The sequence below is a fragment of the Bombina bombina genome, chromosome 4 (assembly GCF_027579735.1).
Source record: "Bombina bombina isolate aBomBom1 chromosome 4, aBomBom1.pri, whole genome shotgun sequence".
Lineage (NCBI taxonomy): Eukaryota > Metazoa > Chordata > Amphibia > Anura > Bombinatoridae > Bombina > Bombina bombina.
Window position 1 is genome coordinate 262,299,476 of NC_069502.1, and position 18,495 is coordinate 262,317,970.

Genomic DNA, 18,495 nt, shown 5'->3' on the forward strand with positions numbered 1-18,495 from the left:
GTCCTGTCCCACCTCCTGGGTCATAAACACAGCAAATTCGGCTATTTAAAGGTTTCTTCCTGTGAAAGTGGTTACGATACCAGTCGTAATTCTTATAAATGCTGTAATTATATAGCAATAATTGGCGGATTACCGCTATTTCTCCTGGAGCCTGAGGAAGATGCGACCATTCAAAGCCGCTGCTTGGACACGCCCCGGGTTTTTGCACTTTTTATCTCCACGAGTGGAGTATTGGATTGCCTACATTGTCACTCTTTGGACTATCTGTATAGTATTTGTATACTATACTATTTGTATGAGCTATCTGATAATAAATGCAAAAAATATGAGAGAGATAATAAGGACTATGAGCTTAACGTGGTTTATAACTGAAACATAGCGACAAAAACAATGGCTAATAAAGCTAAAAGAAATAAAAATGGAAAAAATAAAAATACCAATTATTCAAGAAATGGTGGAAATAAAACGGATAGCTCTAAAAAAGTAACCTTCTCTAGCTTTGAGAGCTCAGCCTCCAAAAATGAGTCAAAATCATTAACATCAGATATTCCCATATCAACGTCCACTCCAAAAAGGATCATAGAGAGATCAATTGAGGAAATGGGTGCGAGGCCAAAAAATGGAGATCTGACAGAGGAGCAAGGAGTATAAGTGCAGGAGGGACAAGCACCTCGCTACCCGAGTCGACAAAACTCCAAGAAGTACAGCAACAGGAAACAAAAGAATTAAAAATTATCAATTTATCAACCATGAGTTTGAGTGACTTTGTAGAATTGGCATTGTCTAAAGGTCTGAGTTTTGCTTCCTCACAGGACTTTGATTTATTTAATACCATTCTGGACGTGAATAATTTTTTTCTGAAAATAACGTTAAAAAAACACTTCAAAGACTCTGAAGCTTATGATGAAATAAAAAATGATGCATTAGAAAATTCCAATTATGCTTTTGGATCTGATGTAAGGTTAAACTTTGATGAATTATGTGACATTGTTTAATTGTGCGAGTTACAATTGGGTTCTGATGGTGATGGTAATAACAAGACAGGTCAGCAGCCAGTGAGGGAAAATAAAATAAGCACCTTTTATCCAGTACAGGCACACAATGATGTGATAGAAATATTTCACTCCATTATAGAACAGGATTTGGTTAATTTATCGAAGATGACTTCTGGAAAAAGTAAATATAAGGGCAATTTAACAAGGAGAGAATGGACTCCCTGAATAAGATAAAAAAAGATCCCAACTTAGTAATTCTTGATTCAGATAAAGGTGGCTCTATAGTCTATAACTGTCGACAACTCCATAATTACCCCTACCCCGCAAGCCCAATGTCTCGGGGTCACATTTGACTCAGATCTTTTACTCCTCACATTCAGTCCTTGGCCAAAGCCTGCCGCTTTCACCTTAAAAACATCTCTAAAATTAGACACTTCCTTACACAAGACACAACTAAGATCAAACACAAAATTCTCACTCTGACATACAAAGCCCTCAACTGGACTGCTCCCCCCTATATCTCAGACATTGTCTCCAGATACTCTCCCTCCCGTCCCCTTCGCTCTGCTCATGACCTCCTACTCTCCTCCTCTCTGGTTACCTCATCGCACTCCCGTTTACAGGACTTCTCCAGACTGGCTCCCATCTTGTGGAACTCTCTGCCTCCACAAGACTCTCCCCTAGTTTTGAAAGCTTCAACTGCTCCCTAAAGACTCTACTGTTCAGGGATGCATACAACCTACGCTAACCTTACTTTATACCAGTTCCACTCCTCCATTGCTATCCCCTGAACCCCCTTAGCATGTAAGCCTAAGAGTCCAGCTGTTTGTAGATCACCTTCTTAAGAGCTGACTACAACAGTGCAACGCTTGGCAGGGCCCTCTACCCATTTGATCCCTATAATTGTTTTATTGTACTCCCCCTTTGTTTATAGCGCTGCGGAATCTGTTGGCGCTCTACAAATAACCGATAATAATAATAGTCATCTTGAGCAAACAACAATATTTAGATGAATCCTATAATCTCGGCTATTGGGTCCCTAGGACAGAGAATGGGGGAGTGGTTTGACGGACAGTTACAACCGGTAGTCCAATCACTCCCATCGTATTTAAGGGATACAAAACATCTTTTACAATTACTAGAGGGGATGAGCTGGAATAGTAGCACAACATTTGTAACTATAGATGTTGTATCTTTATATTCATGCATACCGCATGAATTGGGAATCCTAGCAGTCAAGAGGATGTTGTACAAATATTCTAACTATGAGGAAGACCTTATTAATTTTATCATTGAAGCCATTACCTTTTTGCTTAACCACAATTATTTTGTGTTTAATGGAGAATTTTACATTCAAAAGAGAGGAACTGCGATGGGGGCAAAATTTGCCCCATCGAATGCTAACCTCTATCTGGCAGATTATGAGGAGAAAGCGATTTTTGACTCAGAAAATCCCTACAGACAAAGTATTCAATTTTACACACGCTATATAGATGATATGCTTTTGTTCTGGAAAGGTGACAAGGATAGTCTGGATGACTTTGTACGACATCTAAATGACAACAGAGGAAATTTGAAATTCACGTTCAGTTCCTCAAAGGATTCTATTCCTTATTTGGATGTCAGACTTAGCCATGCAGACAACCTGGTTGTATCTGAGGTCTATAGGAAAGAAATCTCTGGATATACAATTCTTAGGGCAGATTCTTCTCATCCTTATCACTTAAAAAAAGGAATACCAAAAGGGCAGTATATAAGGCTGAGAATAAACTGCACGACACTTGATACATATTGGGAACATGCAAATATGCTAACAGCAAGATTATGTGAGAGAGGGTATGATCCAAAGAGATTGAGTGAAATGTCAGCTGAAATTTCCAACATGAATAAAGACTCCCTCTTGAAAGATAACAAGAAGAAGAATAAAGGTTTTTAAAAAGGTGGCCTTAATTTTATCACCACTTGTAGACAGTATAGAGAAATATGTAATATAATTTAAAAGAGATTGCCCATACTGGAAAGGGACTTAGATATGAAAAATATTTCTAAAATGTGTAATTTTGTCTCAAAGAGATTGAAAACAGTTGGTGAGATGGTTCGTAAGAATTTTGGAGAAAATGTCACCAAAGGAAAATCAAAAAGGAATTGGCTTACAGCAAAAAAAGGGTTCTTTAAATGTGGCGGTAACCCGTGCAAAAGTTGCAGTTTTGCGAAAGTTGGAGATTCTTTTGTATCGACACAAACAAATAAAGAGTATAAGATATATGATCGCATTAGTTGCAACTTGTATGTAATTACTTGCAACATTTGCAGAATGGAATACGTAGGTCTTACCTCCAGACTTTTAAAGGACCGGATTAGGGAGCACATCCTGTCCTTGGAAGCTGAAGTCCCAAAAACTCCAGTAGCAAAACATTTTGCGAAGCATGGAACACAGCTTAAAGGTTTCAGCTTTCAAGGTATAGAATGTGTTACCCTAGGCCTTAGGGGTGGAGATAGGTTTGCAGCGTTGAGTAAACGAGAGATCTATTGGATCTACACCTTAAAAACAGGTCAACCCTATGGCATGAATATAATCAGTGACTTAAAGCTATATATTGATCTAACTTAATTTGAAAGTCTGAAGTGTATTTATGTCAACATATTAAAATTTATGAGGACAGGTACTAATTAATCGTTATTTATTCACAGAAATTCAAAGCCTCTATAGAGAACAGTATAGTGGGTCACTACTTGGAAGATGTAGCATAATTTTTTCATTCACATTTATATACAGTGCATTTATTTGGTGTTGCTAGATGGTAATAACTACTATTTCACGGTCACTTGGACATACATTTACTTATTGATTATTAAATACTGATCAATACATGACGATGCAATCTCTGTTAAACATCTAACAAAATGAAATTAATAACTTTACGAAAGAATGAATTAAGACACTATCTTTATTATATATATTTTTTAATACTATGAATTGTCTTTTAGTTTCTTATGTGTAGATATTTAGTCAGCGAGAGAGTGTAGGTATAAATTACCATTTAATTTGGGAAGGAAGAAATATTGATGTATGATTGGCTGTAGATGCCAACTCCTCTCTGTTAAATAGCTTTGTCCACTAAGTGTTAAATCAGCTCTGATGAAACGCCGTTCAGACGTGAAACGCGTCAGCTGTGGACGCTAAGCACTGTGCGTGTTGTGCCTGTGTTAAAACCTTTTAACAATGAAGATACAATAAAGCAACTTTTAAATTTATTTGAAGTTCAGACGTCAAACTCCTTTTTTCATTGTGCATGCTGCCTCTTGAAAAGCTGTAGTATTTGTATATTATCTTTTGCTATTGGAATCTTCTTCATCATATATATTGTTTTTTATATATATATTTAACACATATCTGTATTTACTTATTTCTTTTTGTGTATATTTTTATGCATTTTTCTTAGCGCCTCCTACTGTGTAACATATTAACTTATTATGAGTATAACTGTACTTTTCAATGTATTTTTGATGTATTTTGTGACACTTTTTTGTCTTGCGTAACAGTTAACCAGAGCTCTAAGGTCGCTGTAATCATTCTAGCATAATTTGTGATCGCTCTCACATTCTCATTTACTTTCAACTTGTAATATGAGCTCTCCTTCCAACATTATTATTTAAAGTAAAGTAGGCCACTAATCACCAGCTAGCTCCCAGTAGTGCATTGATGCTGTAGTGGATATATTCATATTATTTAAAACAAATCATATCAAGGTAACCAAGTAAATTTTTGTAATAAAATAATTTAAAATGCCTTAAAATCACAAGCTCTATCTGAATTATGAAAGTTACATTTTTACTTTCATGTTCCTTTAACATTAATCATGTATTAATAATGCACATCAATGCAGCCAATAAACTTAATTCTAATGCACTCTTTTCCTAAATGAAAAATCTGTGACTCCCTAGAGAGCATCAGATAGATTAACCCCTTCGCTACCAGGAATTCCAGAGAAGAACCTGCCCAAAATACCAGAGAATTTTTAGCATTATTGCTATCACTTAATTTAAACAGAAATTAGAGCCTTGTTTTTTGTTTTGGTTGTTTTGGGCTTTTCTTTTATTTACCTGTGAAAACTATATATTTTAAATAGACAACCCAAGGTATTGATGTATTGCCACTGTTTCACTGCCAAATGCCATCATATATGAAAAAATTGTTAACTTTTTCACAAACTTTGGGCTTCTCACTGAAATTATTTACATACTGCTTGTGCAATCATGACACAAATTATTGTAAAAGCTTCTCTAGGACCCCTTTTGTTCAGAAATAGTCATTGTTTTTTTGGTAATTAGAATGCAGCTAATTGTAGCTGCCCACCACACATCTATTATTCCTTGCAGTGAAGGAGTTAATCAGGTAGCTTGTAAGGTTAATTTAAGGCTATAGTGTAGAGATAACCCTCCCACCCCCTGATCATCCCTACCTGATCCCTCCCAAACAGCTTGTTTCCCTCTCTCTCCCCCCAGTGATCACCATCTTAGGTACTAGGTATACATTTTTTTTCTGCAGTGTAGTGAACCTCCTCAATCTTCCCATCTCCCTGATCTAACCCTCCCACTAATTGCAGCCACCTTTAGTACTGGCAGCTGTCTGCCAGGATCTATAAATCCTTTTTTTTTTTTTTTAAATGTTCTGTAGTATAGTGGTCCCCCCACCTCCGTCGTTCGTTAGCTATGGCCCCCTAGCTATTGCATTATGAAATCTCTATTGTATAGTAAAACTAAACATTAGTGACATTGCCTCTTTAAGCATATTATAACATATGGCTTTTCTGCTGAAATCACAGGGAGAACATGTTTGGCTGGAATTAACTAATGGTTCTGATAACAAAGTGCCAATTGGAGCAGTAGTGAAAGACTCTCGCAATGCAGAGACTTTGCTTGTGGATGACGATGGCAAGGTGAGTTGAAAAAATACGTCTTTATCCAAAGATATTCAGCTTCTTATATATTATGGTAAACAATTGTTTAATTTGCATGAATGTGTTATTTGTGAAATCATCTTATTCAGGTTACATGGTTATATACCCTCATCTTGTCCTCTGTAATATGTTTTCACTGTTATTGAAGAAAGGTTGTTATACACTGTTAGAAAGGACCTCATGGATAATGACTAAGCATTCTAGTGACCTCTCACAATTGTATTTCTTCAGATATATATTTTATGATGATGCTAAGTCATGGTATATGGCCTTCTTGGTAAACCTTATTTGTGACACTGTATTATATTCCAACCTGTTAAAAAGGTGTAATCTTTTACTTGGGTTTTCAAATGTTAAGCCATTCCAATCCATATGAGAATATGTTTTATGTCCTTTTCAAGTACCTTTGCACCACATCATAGTGATAGTAAAGTTACAGTTTACTAAAAGTGCTGTGTGACACTATAAGATGAGCAGACACAGATTTAACTGCAAGCTGCACATGAGCTGAATAGGTGCAGTGCAAGAGCAAACTGCTATAGTTTTCATTTGGACTTTTGGTCCAATTGCCATTGACTGTAACTCCCCTTTTTCAGAAAGTTTGATGGCTAAATATAAGGGGGGAAAAAGCAATGTTTAAAAAGTTTTTTTTATTTATTTTTTAATAAAAAATATATTTAAATTAGCCATGTCTGCTTAACCAATAGTGCCATACAGTACGTGTCTGTACGTGTGTATTGCAGTTCTTGTTTTTCTTGTTTCACGCGAGGAGATATGTAATGGACACCTAACACCTATTAGCAAAATGATAGAAAATATGGGGGCAGCAATGCTCAATGAATTTCACAGATGATCTTGTCTTTACAATGAGGTCCCTTGGCAACATCATAAGCATCTGTTCTGTTAATAGGAAACGTGACCGTTTGCGAGCGCGCAACAAATAACCAGCCATTACAAGTGGCTGGTTATTGCTACTGTAAGCTCGTGGTAGCAATTAGCGCTTATAAAATTAACCAGAGATCAGATCTCCGATTAATTTTATAAATGTGCACCAAATGTCCCCCAAATACAGTGGTGTTTATTTTATTAAAATGTGTATATACACATATTAACAGATAAATATAAATGTATATATTCATATATATATATTTACAATTTGCTGCCATCGCTGCGTGACTTACCCCCTTCACTGGATTAGTTCTCATGCCGTGTCTCATGGCATGAGAAAGAGGCTCCCATTGGAGCCTATGGAAGCGTGCTTTATTGAGAGTATAGCTTCCTAGCCTCGCATTCGCCACTTCAAATACCAGTGCAAAATTGTGTGCGCTGGTATTACTAGTGGAGCGCAAATAGCGCACTCTCAAAAGCACAATTTTGCGCTCCATTTGTAATCTGGCCAATTATCAGGAACAAAATATGAAGAAGTTATAAATACAAAGAGGGGGAGAGAGCAGAGTACCCAGCTCTGATATATGTCACATGAAAAAGTATCTTAAAAATCAACTACCATAAGAAAAGGTGCATGTATGTATAGAGCCAAAGGGATAGCCCAGAAAATAGATTCAGATTCTAAGAAGGAATGAGGACAAATCATTTCCAACGTTTTAAAGAAAATATAAGCTTCAGCGTAGAGTGAAGTCTTCCACATAAAAAAAGTGCAGAAGCCTGAATTTTCAAGGAGCACCATTTTTGAGACACTCTAAAACTTTATAAACTATTAGGGAAGCCTCTACCAGGTGATTTTTAAGACCATTAAATTTGGTAACAAAAAAAAAGTTGACCACAAAGCAAAATATGAAAGCTGGTACTGGTGGAGAACCTCATACTTTACCACGCATTTCTACCTTTTATGTTTTTGGGTTTTTTTTGTTATATTTTTTTAATCCTTCATTCTCCATCTTTTACCCCTGTTCTTGTTCTGTGTAGAGCAGTGTTTCTCAACCACAGTCCTAAAGTACCCCCAACAGTCAAGGTTTTTATTATAGCTGAACTAGAGCACAGGTGAAATAATCAGCTGATGGGTGAGAGCAGGTTAGTTACAATGGTTACTGATCAGCTGATTATTTCACCTGTGACCTGTGCACTGGTTCAGCTATAATGAAAACCTGTACTTTTGGGAATACTTGAGGACTGTGGTTGAGAAACACTGGTGTAGAGTACTAAATTACCTTACAAACTTAGGACAAGATGCAACAGTAAATAATGTGGGTACATTTATTGGTGCTATACGGGGCAAGAAGAGGCACTGGGGGATATCTATCAAACCGTCAACTGTGTTGTATTCGCCGGCATCAATACGCTCGCCTAACATTGCCAAACATTGCAGCCGCGGATCTCAATACAATCTCCATATTTATAAATAAAGCCGTCAAAAACATGCGCACCAAGTCCGGGGCGATGAGCATCGGACTGTTGTTAACTAACAGTAATCGATGAGGCTGTTATTCGTGTTTTTCCCAACTTTATTTATACCATTTCACTAAACGCTGCCACTATACTAAATGTTTAACCCCTATCCTGCCACTCCCCGACCCTGCCCCAACATAATTAAAGTTATTAACCCCTATCCCGCCACTCCCCGACCCCGCCGCAACCTAAATAAACTTATTAACCCCTAAACCTCTGGCCTCCCACATCACCACCACTAACTAAACCTATTAACTCCTAAACTGTCAGCCCCCCACATCGCAAAAAACTAAATTAAGCTATTAACCCCTAAACCTAACAACCCCTTAACTTTAAATTAAAATTACAACATCCCTATCTTCAAATAAATTAAAACTTACCTGTAGAATTAAAATAAACTAATTTTAAACTATTAACCTACCCTAACTATTATACTACAATTACATTAAACTACCAATTAACTAAAATAAATTACATATTAAAAAACAACACTGTTACCAAAAAAAACAAAACACTAAATTACAAAAAATAACAAACCAAATGATCAAAAAAAAAAATTATACACCTAATCTAATAGCCCTATCAAAATAAAAAAAAACTAGCCTACAATAAACTACCAATGGCTCTTTAAAGGGCCTTTTGTGGGGCATTGCCCCAAATATATCAGCTCTTTTATTTGTAAATAAAAATACAAACAACCCCCCAAAAGTAAAACCCACCACCTGCCCAACCATCCCCCCAAATAAAATAACTATCTAAAATAACCTAAGCTACCCATTTGTATGGGCATTGCCCTTAAAAGGGCATTTAGCTCTTTTACTGTCCAGACCCTAATCTAAAAATAAAACCCACCCAAAAAACCCTTAAAAAAAACCTAACACTAACTGCCGAAATCTACTTACAATTATTGAAGTCCTGCTTGAAGGATCCATCCAGCTGGCGAATTCCTCATCCAGACGGCAAGAAGTCTTCATCCAGCCGGCAAAGTCTTCATCCATGTGGCAAGAAGTCTTCATCCAGGCGGCTTCTTCTATCTTCATCCAATCGTTGCGGAGCGGGTCCATCATGAAGACATCCGATGCGGAGCATCCTCTTCATACGGTCGCCGCCGTACACTGGAACTTCAATGCAAATGACGCCATCAAAGATGGCATCCCTTGCATTCCTATTGGCTGAAAGATTTCAATCAGCCAATAGGAATTAGAGCTGCTAAAATCCTATTGGCTGTTTTGACTACTTGAAAACTACATTTTATGTTAGTATTAAAACTATATATTTTATAATAATGTGCATTTGAAAGAAAAACAATATAAATAGACATCTAGCACCCTACCCTATTGTTAACATAAATATATAACAAAAGTGTCATGATCCGATCATTGCCGTGTCGCTGCAGCTCCCGGATATCTCTCTCTGTCTTCGCCGCGTCACGTTGCCTAGTAATGTGACGCGGCCTTCCTGTGTCACGCCCCTACACGTCACAGCCCTTTAAATCTCCGGCGAGACTTCTCTTTGGTGCCTGTTTGTTGGATTTCGCTTCCTGGCTCCTTTACTGACCGTGAGTGCCTTAACATTAAACCTGCTTAAAGGAACATTGACCATTGCTTTGCCTGATCACTCTATTACTGAATCCTTAAACCTGCTTAAAGGGCATTGACCGTTGCTTTGCCTGACCACTCTATTGCCAAATCCTTAAACCTGCTTAAAGGGACATTGACCATTGCTTTGCCTGACCACTCAGGATCATCCTCTGCCTGCTTTAAAGTGATACTGACCTCTGCTTTGCCTGACCACTCTAACGGAACATCCTCAGCCTGCTTTTAAGTTTCTGTATATTGTACTTCTTCTCATCAAGAACCTGTTCTGTGACCCTGCATCATCTGTGAGTACACATTTTTCTTTTCCTGTATACTGTTTTTTCTTTCCTGAGTGGGACACATCCTGGTTTTCTCTCAGTGTGCTAGCGTTTGTTTCAATTATCACTCTAGCAGTTGGGCCTAATCCTGGACTGACTCTATACAGCTGACAAAAAGTATTCAAATTGTTTAGAAATTCTTTACAAAAAGTATGTATTCTATTAAGAAATGTGATATTAACGCCTGCGGGGGTTGCTGCATATCGTACGAACTTTACTTCAGTGGGGCATATGGCCGTCCAATCTCGCTGTTCTCTAGTGTATTCTAGTACCACAGTTCTTTAAAGCGTGTATTGCTTGTGATGACATTGTGTATCTGCACAATAATAAATATAATGATGTTAAATAATGTAAATTACACACATATATACTGTATATATATATATATATATATATATATATATATATATATATACAGTATCTATGTGTGTGTGTGTGTGTCTCCAAAAAGCATCATTGTTCTTCTGATAAAGTATTATTTACTGCAAAAAAGTCATATGTTTGACTTTAGATTCCTTGTGAACAATAGTTTTGAATACTAAAGTCTGCAAACTATAAAACTTGTATAATAATTTAAAGAGACATGAAACCCAACATTTTTCTTTCGTGATTCAGATAGAAAATACAATTTTATTCAACTTTCCAATTTACTTATATTATCTAATTTGCTTCATTCTCTTAGTATCCTTTGTTGAATGAGAAGCTATGCACTACTGGGAGCCAATAATATGAGGCATAGATGTGCAGTCGCCAATCAGCAGCTCCTGATAACAAAATCAAATTGGAAAGTTGTTTAAAATCACATGCTCTATCTGAACCATGAAAGAAAAAAATTGGGTTTCATTTCCCTTTAAGACTTAAATCACTCACACTTTTTTTCTTGTTATATCATATAAGTAGATTTCTGTTTGCTAGACTTTGGCTACATGTTCAATTTGGGCAATACCAAAAACACCACTGCAGGATTATATCCTTCTGTACTTTATGAAAATTGAAATAAAGCTTGGTAAGAACAATATGCACATTAAATATCGATATGCAGTTGCAGAGGCTAGAATATGTTGAAAAAGGGAAGTATCTGTATTGAAAACCACAGGCAGCTTGAAACCTTCACCCTAGGAGCAGCATCTTAATTTAACCTAGTGTCAGCATTTCAGTTTCACTTTCTAAAGATGATAATATTATAATAAAAAAAAAAGCTAGTACATGCAGGCCTATCCCATTTCCTTACATTACACACCCTCCTTGACCCACTTCAATCTGGATTTTGCCCCCATCACTCCACAGAGACAGCAATCGTTAAGGTTACCAACGACCTACTTACAGCAAAATCCAAAGGCCACTTCTCTCTGCTTATCCTCCTTGATCTGACTGCAGTTGATACAGTTGACCACCGTCTTTTGCTCAAAACCCTCCAATCCTTCGGCATTTGTGACACAACCCTCTCGTGGTTCTCTTCCTACCTGTCTAACTGTACCTTTAGTGTATCCTTCTCTGGGGCTTCCTCTGCCCCATTATCACTTTCTGTTGGGGTACCGCAAGGCTCTGTTCTCGGTCCCTTTCTCTTCTCAATCTACACGTCATCATTAGGTTCCCTAATAAAGTTTCACTGGTTTCAATATGATTTGTATGCCAGCGACACTCAAATCTACATCTCTGCTCCAGACCTATCTCCTTCCTTGCTAACCTGTGTCATTAACTGTCTTTCTCACATCTCTTCATAGATGTCCTCTCACTGCCTTAAGCTAAATCTCTCCAAAACTGAGCTCCTTATTTTCCCCCCTTCTTCTAAAATCTTCATCCCATTTCTCTATAACTGTTGATAACTCCATCATTACCCCTACCCCACATGCCAATGTCTTGGGGTCACACTTGACTCAGATCTTTCTTTCACTTCTCACATTCAGGTTTTGGCTAAATCCTCCCGCTTCCACCCTAAAAACATCTCTAAAATTAGACATTTCCTTAGACAAGACACAACTAAGATTTTAATCCACTCTCTCATCCTTCCCTCCTTGACTATTGCAACCCTATCCTCTCTGGTCTCCCTAGCTGCCGTCTAGCTCCTTTACAATCTATAATGAATGCATCTGCCAGACTCGTCTTCCTTACACGTCGCTCTTCATCTGCTGCACCTCTCTGCCAATCTCTCTTCACTGGCTTCCTCTTGCCTCCAGGATTAAACACAAAATTATGACTCTGACATACAAAGCCCTCAACTGCACTGCTCCCCTCTATATCTCAGACCTTGTCTCCAGATACTCTCCCTCCTGTCCCCTTCGCTCTGCTTTGCTCTGCTCACAGCCTCCTCCTCTCCTCCTCTCTTGTTACCTCCTCACATTCTCATTTACAGGACTTCTCCAGAGTGGCTCCCATAGTCCTGTCAGCCTCTCAGTCAGAGTTTGGATGAAAGTTAGAGTTCAGAGATGCTGGGAGAGTCTTTCTGAAAAACCATCCCGACTCATTTTTAACAGCTTCATAAGCAATCAGCGTTGACGAGTTTCGATGCTTGCTTTCTTCTCTCAAGTCCATGGCAGAGGCGATGCTACTATCTGTCACACTTAAAGGTTCCTGTTCCATAGCGTAGATTCCGGTAAGATCATTTCATTTTACTTTCTTCATGATTGTATTGTACTACAAGTGTTTTCCCAAGAGGCTACCACCTTGTGGGACTAACTATAATTAGGGTCTGAGTGAGGCTCCTTTTGTATCTTCAAATCAAGGGTTAATATCTCCTGAGGGAGGTTATTGAACATGGGGTATTTAATCATGTTTGTTATATGATTCGACCTGCTATTGTGTAGTGTTACTTAGGCTCATGGCTTGTGAAACATAACGGCCTTGAAAGTGACGCAGCCTTTGTGGTCGGGCGCGCTTTTTTTGGACTGTACGGCTTACCTTGTGACCGGGCGTGGTCACGTTTTTGACTCTCCGGTTCCGCATTCCTGACTGTGTGGCGATGGAAAAATTCTGGTCCGCTGGTGCCTGGTGCATAGGAGGTGGTGAGTGCCCCAGCCATTGTGGGTATAAGGTGTCGTTTAGATTTTTTCAAATTTGGTCCATTTTTTTAATTTGGTCCATTTTTTTGTATTCATATCTCAGTTATGGAGGACTCTGATGTTGAAATTAAAGTAGTCTCTGATTCAGATTCTATCTATTGCAAAGACTACGAATCAGCCCTGATGACACATGACAGTCAATTATGTTCCGTAGGCCATTTTAGAGGGCTCGATTCCTCAGGATCGGGGAATTAGGGGGCTGCTGAGCCATCTACCTCTGGGGATTCTGTCCTTCGAGAGGCGAGTTCCCTACCACTTACTGTTACTACACGTGCAGGTGACCCAGATTATGCTTATCCCTCCCTGATGGTGGTTTGTTCCCTCCGGAGGTTGCGGCACGTTTCCGTATGCAAATACTTATAGTGTTAGCACATCTGCAGCTTCCAGATGTCTGCTTAAGATTATGTTTGTGTCTCATCAATCCGGGTCCCCCAGGTATGGGGTGGCCTGTTCAGCACTCCGGGGGAGCGACTGGTCCGGAGGCTCCAGCAGAGGTGTGCTGTGCTTTTCAATATAGACTGGTGTGCCTTCGTGTTCTACTCCGACATGTTTTGGCGTTGTGGGAGGATCCCATCCTTAATGGATATAGGAGTTCTCAGTCTTCTACTTCGAATAGCACACAGAATTAAATATAAGGGGATGAAGTAATCTTTTTATAATATGATCATTGAATTTTCTTTTCTAGTCTGAGCTTGGACGAGCAGGGTTCCGTTGGGCTGGTCCTGCGGGTGTGTCTGTTCTTCTTGTGCGAAAACCTACGGGTTACCTTTTCTTTTTTTTAATCCGGTGAGGATGACTTTTATTTTTGTTTTGTTTTATATTCCTTCGGGAATTTTCCTTCTGGAATCGATACTAGCGATTTCTTGATTGCACTGTCTACGTCTATTGAAGTTGTTTTGGGGATGCATTTAGTCCTTATTATTTATTATTATTATCGGTTATTTGTAGAGCGCCAACAGATTCCGTAGCGCTATAAACAAAGGGGAGTACAACAAAACAATTAAAGGGATCAGATGGGTAGAGGGCCCTGCCAATAGTTGCACTGTTGTAATCCACTCTTAAGAAGGTGATCTACAAACACCTGGACTCTTAGGCTTACATGCTAAGGGGGTTCAGGGGATAGCAATGGAGGAGTGGAACTGGTATAAAGTAAGGTTAGCATAGGTTGTATGCATCCTTGAACAGTAGAGTCTTTAGGGAGTGCTTGAAGCTTTCAAAACTAGGGGAGAGTCTTGTGGGGCGAGGCAGAGAGTTCCACAAGATGGGAGCCAGTCTGGAGAAGTCCTGTAAATGGGAGTGCGATGAGGTAACCAGAGAGGAGGAGAGTAGGAGGTCATGAGCAGAGCGAAGGGGACGGGAGGGAGAGTATCTGTAGACAAGGTCTGAGATATAGGGGGGAGCAGTGCAGTTGAGGGCTTTGTATGTCAGAGTGGCTACCTGTAGTAAGTTAGAGGGCAGATGAAGCAGCTGAGTGGAAAAATCTGTTTATTTTCTCTGAGTTTTGGGAGAGAATGTGTTTCAATTCAAGCTGAAGGAGAGAGAGATATTAGGTTAGTGATGGTCCAGCCAGAGTGTGTTAAAGGAGTGGGAGGATACATTTAAGCTGAGGGTCAGTCATGCAGAAACAAAATATAAAAAAAAAAAAAACATCAACAAAATATTACAGAGATAAAACTGAGGTATACCAGGGGTGAAATAAGACCATTAAACAAATAGACAGATAAATGGGCAAGAGCTGCTTAAACTAACTTAACACAATGGCAGACATCAAGTTGATAAAATATGCAATGAGCTAGAGTTATGCAAATTATGACTAGCACAGCCTGTAATTACAAAGTCATGGTAGTATATACATTTAAAATAAAAACAAAACAAAAGGAATTATCACTAAATATAAAAACACATACAATAAAACAACTTGGTAGGTAAAATATAGTGAAGCTGTTTTCCAGAAGGCTACCTGTAGTAAGTTAGAGGGCAGATGAAGCAGCTGAGTGGAAAAATCTGTGTATTTTCTCTGAGTTTTGGGAGAGAATGTGCTTCAATTCAAGCTGTAGTAAGTTAGAGGGCAGATGAAGCAGCTGAGTGGAAAAATCTGTGTATTTTCTCTGAGTTTTGGGAGAGAATGTCTGTCGTTTATCTCTCCCTCCCTGCGAGTGAATATTACGGCCTTCTGGGAGTACCTGTGGACATGCTGTGTGGAGACTGCCATAGAGTGTCGGGCTAAATTTCATAGGGCTTCTGTCTTTTTCTGCCTATCTCTATGGGGTCCTCATTGGGAGTATCTGTTTGTAGGTGCTTCTGGAAGGCTCCCGAGCTCTGTTGGGGTGCCTGAGGCCATCCTATTCTGCCCTTTTATCTGGGGGCTGGTTGTTGGGGTCCTTTCTGTTCCCCTTTCTCTAAGACCTGTAGGTTACTTGGGTCCGGTGTTGGAATAGGATCTGAGATATGTTGTCTATCCTCAGACCATTGTGGTACGATGAGCCTCTTTCAGGTTCTGGTCTCCTTGTTGTTCCATACACGTGGGTAGGCCTTGCGGCTTTGAATAACCTGCAGTGTACCCGCTAATTAGTGGAAGTTAGCGGTCTGTCGGTTGGTGTTGGCTATCTATCTTCAGCTGCTTTTTACTTGTCTGCAAGTATTTTATTTCTTTCATGTAATTGGCAAGAGTCCATGAGCTAGTGACGTATGGGATATACATTCCTACCAGGAGGGGGCAAAGTTTCCCAAATCTCGAATGCCTATAAATACACCTCCCACCACACCCACAACTCAGTTTGACAAACTTTGCCTCCTATGGAGGTGGTGAAGTAAGTTTGTGCTTGTTTTTTTAAGAGTTCTTCTATGATAAGCGCTTCTAAGCATTCTGAAGCCCAATTCCTCTCAGAGTACAGTGTTTGTCAGAGGGATGTGAAGAGAGTATCGTCCTTTTGATTTTGTGGTTTCTCTCACAGGAAATCTTTTCAAGGGTTCTCTGTTATCGGTCGTAGGGATTCATTTCCTACCTCCCTTTTCAGATCGATATACTCTTATATATCATTACCTCTGTTGATAGTTTTCAGTACTGGTTTGGTTATCTGCTATATGTGGATGGGTGTTTTTCGGTAAGTATGTATCATTGTTTAAGACACTCTCAGCTATGGTTTGGCACTTTATGTATTAATAAAAAAATATATATATATGTATTTTATTTATATTTGCCATGAGTCAGGTCTATGTATATTTCCCTTTGCAGTCTAAACAGTTTCAGTAAATGAATCATGTTGGGAAGTTTATTTACATTTTTCCTTACCTGGGGTTCAGTCTTTTTCTAATTTGACTTGTTTTTTCAAAAAATTTTCGCGGGCAAATCTAGGCTCGCAAGGACGCAAAATGCTGTTTTTTATTGCAACATTCTTGAGCAAAAAAAATTTTGCAGCAAAATCGCGCAATTTCCTAATTTCCTGCGTCTTTGTTGACGCTAGTGGTTTTAGCGCAAAATCGCGTTTGTTATGATGCCAGTTGTGTCATTTTCTGGTATTGGTTTTGCGCCAAAAAATTTTAACTTTCTTTTGCGTAATGCGTCATTCTTGGTGCCAAATTTAGTTATTTTACCCCTCTCCCTCTATTGCTCGCTGTTTTCATGAATTTTGAAAGCTATTGTGCCTGCAATTTTATTTTGTTTTTTAAAAAAAAATTACTATCTTTGTTTTTCTATTTACTGAAACTGTTAGATTGTGGAAATTGAATATTTTGCCTAATGTTACATTTTGCGAGATGTCTCATTCTGATCCTGACTCTGATGTTACTGTAGAAACTATGATGCCCTGAAACACTATTCTACAAAGCTAAGTGTGTTTTTTCATTATTAAGCTGTTGTTATTTCTTCAGCTCAATTATGTAGCATTTATTTATTATATTTTATGCTAATAATGTTTCTACATGTACAATGACATTTACTGTTTTTACTTACTCAGTTCATGTACTTGATTTCATCTGCAAACATCACGTTATTGCTTTTATCATAAAAGGTTATGACTGCTATTATTCCTTTAAATAAACTTACGAGATGTTTTCAAAATTGGTAAGATTTAATTAATTTAGTTTTGACCGACAGCATCCACTGATGAAGGTTTTCTTTGGTTCAAAGGATCCTGTATCAGAGACAGTTTTGTTAAAAATTCTCCTTATTTCTCATTTGAAAACTCTTTGTTTTTTGTTAAGGAAAATTTGTTATTTTTAGCTTTTAGGAGCCTAGTCCTCCTATTAACTATGTTATTTTAAAATCTGGATTTTAAGGTATTAATTTTGCTCCTGAGGTTTTTTCCTATTCAAGATACTATCTGTATTATGTTCTAAAGAATGGTTTATCCTGATTCCTTTTGGGACTGTAATACTATTTCTATGGAAATTGGTACTTATTTTTAGGATTATTTAGAGTTTGAATATAACCTTAGTAGAGCATATGCACGTACGGTTTATATTTTTAGTTCAGCTTTATCTGTGGCTGACATTACTGTTTTTTTCAACCTTTTTGTTGTTGAACAGATAGCATAAGCAGTGTTTAGATTCTCAAGTATATAACTCTGTTTATTTACTTCTGATGTATTAATTCTATTATGTTTATTATATCTATTATTATGATTTCAAATATTTTTTATTATCTCTAGCTTGTTAGGATAATAATTTGTTTGATTTCTATTATCTCCACTATTTGGAGGTTAAGAGTTTTTTCTGCCCTACATTTAGTCCAGTGATGTAGATCAGTTTGTGGATGTCCTTACTAAAAATGCTTGTTCTAGATCCAAGGGTCATAGATTCATATCCCGGCAGGGTTAATACAGCCCTTCGGCCTTTTGAGGTCAATTTATTGTGTACCATTTATTTGGGTAATAATAACAACTGTTTTTATCAACTGCTAATTTGGTTAACTCTGAGTGTAAGCACGAAAAAAGCATTTTTTGTATCCTTCTGGGAGATAAACGCTATATAATTATTAGTTATTAGTCTGCATGAAGGTGTGGTTCTCAAACCAGTCCTTCTGGTGAAGGGCAGATTAGTTTGTTTTTAGATGAACTCAGTCCAAAATCTATATTATTCTTAGGGTTTGTATAGATGTTTAGAATGAGACCTTCTATGGGAAGAATCTTTCTTTCTCAGTACACTCTGATTTTTTTTCA

At 38.1% G+C, this 18,495-nt stretch overlaps 1 protein-coding gene across 1 annotated transcript in view; it reads left to right on the plus strand.

The window, feature by feature from the left end:
• The first annotated feature begins 1,026 nt into the window (after positions 1–1,026).
• The window catches only part of MYO7B (myosin VIIB), a 355,055-nt gene continuing 337,586 nt past the window's right edge, over positions 1,027–18,495 (plus strand). The window contains 2 exon segments of the mRNA XM_053711560.1: positions 1,027–1,044; positions 5,822–5,935. Coding sequence (XP_053567535.1) covers positions 1,027–1,044; positions 5,822–5,935 — 132 coding nt within the window.